Source organism: Varroa jacobsoni, unplaced genomic scaffold, assembly GCF_002532875.2.
Source record: "Varroa jacobsoni isolate VJ856 unplaced genomic scaffold, vjacob_1.0 scaffold_1276, whole genome shotgun sequence".
In the NCBI taxonomy this organism is placed as follows: Eukaryota; Metazoa; Arthropoda; class Arachnida; order Mesostigmata; family Varroidae; genus Varroa; species Varroa jacobsoni.
Genome location: NW_019214178.1, coordinates 113,146 through 123,198, shown reverse-complemented (window position 1 = coordinate 123,198; position 10,053 = coordinate 113,146). Strand labels below are relative to the sequence as shown.

Here is a 10,053-nt window from a genome sequence, read left to right as displayed (position 1 = left end):
CCAAAAGCCTGAACACGCGATCCTTATGCATTTACCAATATTTGCAAAATCTTACGCCGACAAAAATTCCACTGTCTTAAACTACTGACGAAAAAAAATTCTAGCAGGACATTTGACGGTAAAGAGGGTCTCAAAAATCGACTGCATGATTTCTTCAATATCCGGTCTGCGCATTTTTGGCTAAAGAGAATCGAAATTTTGTCCTAGAAACGGGGATGGCGTAACGGAAATCACGTAGTAAATTTCAAGTGGAACTATGCTAGGTGAACAAATCTACGTATCTAATATGAAATATATCTAAATAGCATTGGAGAACTTTCAGTGAGATACTTACGGCTAGCGCATACTATCGAGTTTTTCCTCGTTTCTAACCATGTGGCCGAAACTTAATGATATTAAATTATATATATATATATATATAAAATTAAAAAAATAAATTAAATAATATTAAACCCATTTGTGATCTCAGTAAAAATGACGTATTCATATCGAAATTATCATTTTAGCGCCGCCGCTAAAATAGCTTTTCAGCTATTCTTTACACTACACTGAGGACCTGTACAATACCACAGCAAAAGATGAGCTTTCGGCGATTCGTAGGAGTTAATTTCCCAAAATCATATATGAAATCAAAGCAAAAGAAAAGGCGCAGACAGCTTTACTTGTTGAACGCGCGAAGTCTTCTCATTACTAAGGAGCTGTATGAAATGTGTAAAATAGCACGGCCTTGTTGGGCTTGAGCACCCTTAACTATAGGCTACATTTGCCCCTGATTGCGTAACGCCCAAATTTAACAGTTAAGCATGGATCTATTTTAAGTAGAAAACAATAGCTAACACCAGAGTGGTTTACGCTCGATGTTACCAATAATAATTCTAATTTGAGTAACTCGGCTTCATTGATCTTAAATCACACGAACAAAAGCTCAAGACCGTTCTTGTGTGAAGTGCTTCAGAACGACCGCGCTGTTCTAGAACACTAGCGCATAAATAATAGAAACAGCTTTTTTTCATTGACGACGGCATAAATTTAAAGGATGGTTATGTTCTGCTCGAGAGATGAAGATATATGATAGTTTTGTATATGGTGATCAAGCCACCACTCAGCCAAACCGGGGAATATCCTTTTGAAAAATCGTATATTTAACGTATCCTCATGTAGAGCTAGAAAATAGAATGCTAGTTGCCCGCAGATCGTACGTATCGCCATAAACGCGAAACGGCATATCAATGTACATAGCAATAAAAAGATCACCTCAAAACCATCTCATACTAGCTGCTCATAGCAAATAGGTTTTATGAGCAGCTCTACGTAAGGAATGTATTAGTAGCATTCCTTGCCAACTTAATTTTTCTCCTGTGGCAGACGAGAGTGATCAATGATGGGGGGGGGGAGACAAGGCGTGAGGTGTCACGAGCTCGCAGAACAGTCTGATCGCATAATAAAACTGTAATATTGCATCCTTAAAGCGGACAGACGGTTGGCTGTTCAATGTTTTACTTAGTTGAATGATATTTCAACAAGTAAGTTCAGTTCTAATCAGTTCTTTAAATACTTTTGCGCCTTTATTTCTAGGCGCATGGAGATCATGGGCGATGTGAAGACACCGTCAGAAAAGAGTCGTGATCTTGAAAGCGTGACGTACGTAGCGTACTTCGATACGAAAGCGAAACAGAACAGTAAAAACGGGAAAAGAGATAAGATTCACATCTTCCTGGATGTACGTCGACCACAAATATGTTTCACGATAGAAATATAGGCCCATTAGGTACATACGTGTAACGAAAAAGTGGGCCCCTACTATTGAGCGTTGCCAAAGGATGAACGCAACAGATTTGCATTCGTTCTTAATTATTGCATTGTACACAGTTGTTTCTTTCGTATATCGCTTATTTCCGTCTTCATTTTATAATCCATTTGCATTCCACTTGTAATCAAGTGATATGTACGGTGAAGTTAGTCCTTCTCCGTTATCCTTAACTGATAAAGAAAAAGTTACCTAATGCCAAGAGCTTTGTTGCATTTGTTTGCATTGTTTATATAGCGAACGTTATGATAAACGACAAACCTCCGTTATGCGCAGTCAAATATGAAATTATTGTGTACAAGAAGTAAATAGTGATTCAACAGCGATTTTTCTTTGATTTATGTGTCCTCATAAATGGTGATAGCTTGGCGAATATGGCCCATTGAATTTCGACCTGCAGGCTAAATACTACCGAGAAAAGGACAATCACGCAGTCTGGGGCAATCAACTTCATCATATCGACCTCGAGGCTTTCTGCAGTGGTGGAGAGGTAAACTCTAATAGAACCTGGGTTATGCCATTCTTCTTTTATGTAACATCGTCTCCGAGACGTATTTATAGATTTAAGTCCATAGAAGTTTGCGAATTTGGAACTATCGTAATTTTCACACACACTTCAGCCTTTGATCTATAATGGTTTCTTCAATTAAGTTGACGTTCTTTATTGAACCGCGAGATCGTAACAGAGCGGAAATTTCACCCTCTCCTTCCTTCCTTCCTTCCTTCCTTCCTTCCTTCCTTCCTTCCATTTACCCATTTATGACCTACTGAAAAAGCAATCTTTAGACGCTGTTTTTGGCGGCATTTATAGATTTCAAGCCATTCTGCATAATATCAGCTATTTGCTCAGGATTATACTGTTTACAAATGGATACGTTGCAGGTAAAGATATCGAAGATGCTGTTTTGGTAGGACCATCGTCAATCTAGCTCGACGACTCCCGCGGCCTCCGACAGCATTGCATTGACCGTCTACATCCATTCACCCAACAAGCCTCATTGTTACTATCCTTACCAATAATCAATTATGGTAATAACATAAATATTTATTTTAATGTATTGAGTAAAGTTTAAAGTATTGAGTAACGAAATGGGCAAAAAAAAGCACGTGCTTCTATTATGCAATATTTGTGACCAATGCAAACGCTCTAACTAGAGGTATCCATTGCCAGGTAACTGAAAGCTGCTAGAAGACCAAAAGAAATAGAATGATCCATCTTCCTCTATTATTACTATTGTAGCAACTTGCCGGTACTGAGTGGTGCGGATGTCCAGAAGTTACAAAAAAAAGAAAACGCTAGTAAAGCAGTTCAACAAATTGGTACGGTAATGGAGCTTCTTCAGAAGTAAATCATTAGAGGATTGACCTGACGAAGGTGTGCGTTCAATCTCTTATTTTCAATTGCTAATAAGCTTAGTTGAAATTTGAATAAATGGGACCCAACCCCAAGTATCCACGCTGCACTAGCGTGTACTTAGCCGACTGTAGTCCTGCTTTAGACAAGGCCATTTAATGTGAGCAAAGTGTCATGAAAAAATTACTCATTTAATACATTGTTAATTAACGACAGGCTTACGCAAGTCTTAGCATTAGAAGTATCGTAACATTGCTAGTAATGTAATCTAAACTAGCATCCTATAATAGGGCTAGCTACTACTCACGTTAAAGAAACCTGTTTCAGCCAAAAGCCAATACAGATCTACTGCATCGACTAGCCTGAACTTCCAGAAACATTCGGACGCGAAATATCGATACAAGTTAAGCGTCAAACGTTTTGGGGATAGGACGTTTTCAGTATTGTACGGGAAAATCATGTGAAAGCTTGTCTTCAGTTGTTGTTTCGACATATCGCATTAGCATTTGCGACGTTAACTACTATTGAATGCAAAGCGATGACCATCGAGAGCTCAATCAGATGCCAGCAGATCTTTCCGCCGAAGCCTTGATCACGAGTAGACTATGTAAAGGACAGTAACAACACTAGCAAAGAAAAATGATTATATATACAAAGATGATCTGAGAAACTAAATCCAAGTGAGATGGTCAGCACTGCGTGACACGAATTCCTGTGACAAACACATCAGCGTTTCAGCCAAGTTTGTGTACGGAGCACAAAAACGATATTTGCGTATGGGGCTATTGTCGACGAATTGGTGCTTCACAGAGTTTTGCTATAATTGTTTGGTACAGATTTGGTATTGTTTATTGCTTGTGCATAGCTGAATGCACCTAATTCGAAGAAAATCCAACATAAGCTAGAAGAAGAATCTAGAACGGCAAACTGTGATCAGCAGCCACGTTTTGTATCTCGAACCAATTTTTTCTTTTTTGTAATTTATGAATTTTAGCGTGTTTCGTTGTTACGAGCCGTTCAGCTTTGGAGTCTCAAAGAACGAATAATGCCTGTCCTGCAGGCGGCTCTTCGAGATAATCGCAATACTTTTGTGCCTACTCTCATTCGCACTTGTGGTAGTACCATAACGATCATCACTCAACAACTGAACATGCACATATATATCGTGATATAGGATATATGTGTGTCATGGATGTCCTGTTTGTTTCCCTACTCTATGTATCATAGAGTGCGTGATATTTATTGGTCGAATAAGAATAGATAGGCTATCCAGACTTTGCTCATTTCTGGATAATAGTTACAATAATCATGCCATGAAATGGGACGTAGTTAATGGCTGAATATAAAGCTGGGAAGTCGTTTCAGAAACTATTGCTAGCAGTAATAACACTATTCTACTATTATAACTATGTTATTGTCCTTATATTTGTCATCATTTTGTAGGTAAGGAGGGATCGGCCTCTGTACAGCCAGCATAGATCCCGGACTACAACGTACATCCATCACAACAACGATAAACATACATATATATGTTTTATGCACACACACACACACACACACACACACACACATATGTGTGTGTGTGCATAAAACGAAACACTCTGTTTTCAAAGCACACAAACAATAACGAAAACAGCGCTTTTATATACCCACATGCGTGTATGTAGATGGGGCAAAATTGAGGAGTGAACGGACCTAAAGGCGTGCTAATAATGGGTGAGAAACAGGAAAATTGGGATCTACGAAGCACGTAAGAGTATAGAGGTATGTGCGCTAGCGAAGACATCTGCCTGTTCGTCTGTATGTGCCCGTGTACGTGCCCCCGCAAGTGGGATACGACCCGGGTGGGAGACGAGCGGACAACTCGAAACAACAAATACAGCAAGCAAGAAGCTAACTAATAACCAATCTCTAATAGTAGCCATTATAACACAAAAATTGCTTCGACCAACGAAAGTGGCTAGCCGGTTGGTGCAGATTCTAATTTTATGGTCGCATAATAGACGGAAACAATGCCATTGGAGGCAACAGTAGCAATATCAAGAATAACGATAACTCGAAACAGCTTACAAGCTCATGTGCATCACACAGAACACCTTTAGTTACTCTGATGTCAGGATATAAACGTTGCTATGCGGTTAACCTGCGCTGACAATAGTTAGGCATTGAAGTGCTCGACGTAGGAGGCAAACTGATACTCAAAACGTTGTTACCAAACGCTTCACTTCAGGGGTCAAGCGACCGAGGACTAATTGCTTCCACGTCCCTTGAGACTACTTAGAATAAATTCATAGTTTGAGGAAACTTAGCTTCAACTGTGCATTTGTTTAAGTGGGCCCGTGATTTCTTTCGCTCTGTATAGAAAATATCGTTTTGCTGTTAGTTGCAATTTTCCTTCGTCAATTTATGCTGTTCTGGCGATTTAGTCTGCTATTTCGCGAATAAATTATGGAGAAAAACGGCGAAGCGTACATGCGTCTACAGCGCACAAACTTAAAATATACGAACCAAAGAGAATAAACAGGGTTTGATGGGATGTAATAAAAACCAGGTCGACTGCTAACTTGGAACATACGCACTTGTACATAAGTAATCCCCGAATTTTGTGTCGGACTCTGTATTAGAAGACACGGTTGAGCATCAGCAGGGTTCTTCTTGCATCGTCAATCACTAAGCATTTGTTATTTAGCATTGGATAGATAAATTACAGTTATCTTCGTCAGTAACAATTGATATAAAGGTTCTTTGCCAAGGAGTACTTTTCTAGCTTGTGATATATGTATCCCCGTATTACCTGCATATACAATAGTCATTTTGATGGTATAAACGACCATTTTAGCAGTAATAATTTATAACTAGCAGTTATTATCTCGGCGGGAACGGATAGCATCATTGTGGTTGGACTCGAAGCGTTTATACTCCCCAATACTCTATGATAACAACGTCAAGACTCGACAATAATTTTCATCACATTAATTGAATGAAATATACTTGATTCAGCAGGAACAAAAAATGGTGAACCATAGCGCATTGTCTGCCTGTGTTTCCTTGCGGGATGCGTCAGTTTACGACGTGACTAGTATGTCTGCAAGCTCGCATCGTCGCCCCAGGAACAAACCATGTTTTTACGTTCGTTCAAACATCATATGCCATTTGATTTCATGATGAACACGCGAAGGAGACGCGTACGGGTACTCCTCATCGTACATACGCGTGCCGGTACATATGGCCATGCCTATGGTCGAAAACAACTATATATCATTCATACTGGAGATCAGTACGAGACACGACAACAAAGAACAACAAACTATCATCTACTACAGACAAGGGTTTTCTGTGGAGCTCCGTGAAACGGTAACGAAAACACTCTGCGAATCGATAAAATTGACGCTCAATTATGCAAGGCCGTGATTTGAAGCAAGTGGTCCCCGAAAAGACGTGAAGCCGACACCGCCTAGCGTCTGTAGTGCAAATTAAACCTTTTGAGGTGAGAAAATAATTACAGACAGACTCCCACTTTTGTTGTTCAAAGACACGGACATAGGGTACTAAATTTCCTCCTTTAAACTTCCTTTAAACTGTTACTTTCGAAAACTATGTCGAAAAATAATGATCGCTTTTCTAGCTAGGTCCCATATATTACGAGTCGTGTCAGCCGTCGGCTGTTATCTGAAAGCTGAGAGTAGTCGTTTTCAACTTGTCAGAATACCCTTATTCAAACTTCAGATAGAGTGTGAGTAAAATTTTTATTATTTTACTACCACAGAAGACCAAATGCTGTTGAAGCCTATGAAAAGAATTGCTCTATTTATGGGATGAAATGGCCCGAAAATAGTTCTGTCGCTTTCGTTATGATAATTTCTATGTGAAAAATTCTGCCCGTAGTGGTCAACCAATTGTGGAAAAAGTTAATAAAATTATCGCGGAAGTTAAGAAGGACCGACACCTGCGTGGCTACAACATCTCCTAGGAGCTAATTCTTTACCAAAGACTTTTAAGAAGCTGGCTACAAAAACGCAAAGGAATCGAACTATTTCTAAAGCGGTTGATCCCGGATGATAAGAAGTTGACCATATGTGACAGTGCGTAAACTGCTCCACAATCTGAAAGACTGATGCCAAAGAAGGAAATTTATGCCCTTGGTGGAACCAGAAAAGTATTATGAATCGCTTCCACCGGACAAAACGACTGGATCGAATTTTTTTTTTTGTTTTTTTAACTAACGAGATAATTCGCCTTTAAAAAAAAACTCGACTAGACCTCGTACATCTTTGGGTGACCGGCAAAAATTGAAAAAACTTGGATGGGAATGCCTATTGTATCTACAGTATAGCCGAAACCTTCTATCATAAGGCTACTGCAGACTGCTCCTTCAGTGGTGTTGACTCAATTTCAACGGAAGAATGCATAATCGTTTGCTACAACTTTTCGTCGATGATCACAGGTAATCAAAAGTGCATCACATACGACAGTGGCAAACTAAACAAACTGTGTGTCCTGCGGGACTGGAAAAAAGTCGTGCATTATAGGCTTGTGTCGCCTGGCAAAAGCGTCGTTTTCGATCCCTAGCGTCAAAACGTAGCAACATTACATTAAGGCAATGAAGAGAACGACCGGAACTAATGAACATAAAAGGCGTCGTCTTCCAAAATGACAATGGCAGAACATCTTTAGCTTTGCTACCTTGCAAAAATTAGGAGAACTTCAATAACATATTGCATCCGCGCTACAGCCCGATCCTTGCGATACCTTGCAGATCATCATCACCTATGCCAGTCTCTGCATAACTCCCCTAATGGTATTAGTTTAATTTCAATGGAGGAATGCAAATATTACTTGTCATAATTTTTTGCTCAGAAACCATAGATATTCCATACCTCCAGGTGGAATCATGCTGTTACTAGAAAAATTGAAGAAAACGTAAGATTATTGTAGTAAGTAAAATACGAAATATTTAGTGTAATTTTAGCTTTAAAGCGATCAATGATTTTTCGACAACCCAATCTATATATAGATCGGGTTGTTGGTATATATATAATATGACAGACGGCTCATGAGACAGTAAGTTGATAACTTGAAAGTTACATTTGTACGACACGTGCATATGTTGGTAATAATTACAATAGTATTATTACATATTTTCAACTAAATATACAAAGATGAATGAGAGGTCACGTGCTACTTCAGTCGTTGCGTAGTGCTGACATTCTTATGATTCTACAGCGATTGACGATGAATGTAAGTGGCATTCATGTAAAAGTAAAAATAAAAAAATTATTATCCTACAACAAAAACAACTACAGGATAAGATACGTAACAATGGGGCAAGCGGCCGCCTCAGTCGTAAGAGCAAATCACCTATGAACCCGTAAACAATAAAAACGCTTTTGAATAATGTGATAAAAAATAATAAATACAATGATGACAACAATTGAATACTAACAATTACAGTAATGGCAATAAATAGCGAGATATATAATCAAGTTACAAGGGAACCATTTCATTACGTTATTGTGATGATACTAATAAAATAAAGATTTAAAACCAGGAATTGAGTTCCTTGGTTTCCTGGCGTGTTTGTGTTTTTTGTAGCATGTCTAAACCGCGGCAACTTACAACGGTCTGGATTCAAAGATGTGAATTCTGAGATAAATGACATCATCAAAAGCGTATACAACCCTGCCCAGACCTATTATATTCTAAGGAAATAATTTTGTAAAAGGATATAGGATTTCATCGGTTTTAGTAAATCTCAGTGCAATATCTCTGATAGAAAAGGAAAATCGGAACTTTTTTGAAAAAATTATTTGATTATATTCCCTATCTATACATTTTTAGTTTCAGCTTGCCTTTGCACTATATATAATATATCGAACGTTCGCATGTATTGTTTCTATAACGTATTTATCTAATGTTGAATAATTTGAAAAGGAATCGCAGGCTACCTCCAGCATAGACTATACTGAGAAATGAACAGTTTTCGATATAAACTACAGCTTTAGTCAACAACAATTGTTATTATCATCACCACTCTTGTTATTTAGAATTATTCTATCATTACTTCGCGTTCCGCCACCTACTTATACATAACCTAATATAATATATTATATAATAAGTTCCAGCGGAGAGCATCCTCATTGGAGTGACTTATTAAATGCGTTTTGAGAGTATTATAGACATATACATATATATATATATATATATATATATATATATATATATATATATAGCGGAAAACGACCTCGTGGAAAATGCAGCTAAGATGAAATAAAAACAGCATTTTTTTTAGGACGACTGTCAAACAAGAGCTTCTCGCGGATACTGAAAACGTCACCTGACAATTGGCTCTTCTTCAACGTATTTCATATTTAAGCTTTTCAAGCGTAATCGTTTGTTGTAAAGTTTGTCAACCAGACGTGGAGTTGACCCTTACAGATGTTTATTTATTTAGCTATAGTTTCTGATACGCATCAACAGAGCTGGCCACGGTTTTCGGCATATCGATTAGTCAGTAAACATAAGACGAATTTCATTTCCAGCGTGTTTCGGGTACGTATGTAGCCCTTGAATTGGTTGCATTTGGTTAACAACTTGATCTGAATTATCTGTAGAGCTATCCATCCATCCATCCACTTAGACGGTGCCATATAACATTTACGTTTGTCGTTGGAAACGCGTACGAGTCCCGTAGAATCATTCGTAGTACCAAGTAATCGTCATCTATACGCTGCTAACTTTGGGAAAGGGGCTGGGAAAGAGACGTCGACTAACAGATGAGGAACGATTATGATAACTGGCCCACAACAACGAGACGCTTTAGACAGTAACAACTCTCTGCTAGCGAATGAAAAACAAAATAAAAGGCCGAAAGTACAGGCAAAACAAAGTGAAA

General features: G+C 38.5%; 1 protein-coding gene across 5 annotated transcripts in view; it reads left to right on the top strand.

Annotated features, from left to right (window-relative positions):
- The window catches only part of LOC111268331 (CB1 cannabinoid receptor-interacting protein 1), a 23,411-nt gene extending 14,678 nt beyond the window's left edge, over window positions 1-8,733 (top strand). For 2 of the 5 annotated variants that reach the window (XM_022847257.2, XM_022847256.2), the window contains exons 3-5: window positions 1,576-1,720; window positions 2,172-2,297; window positions 2,690-8,733. In XM_022847257.2, the coding sequence (XP_022702992.1) occupies window positions 1,576-1,720; window positions 2,172-2,297; window positions 2,690-2,719 (301 nt within the window). In that variant the 3' untranslated portion in view covers window positions 2,720-8,733. The remainder of the gene's footprint in view (window positions 1-1,575; window positions 1,721-2,171; window positions 2,298-2,689) is intronic. The other 3 variants (XR_002685158.2, XR_002685157.2, XM_022847258.2) reach the window with 3 other exon arrangements.
- The last annotated feature ends 1,320 nt before the right edge of the window (window positions 8,734-10,053 follow it).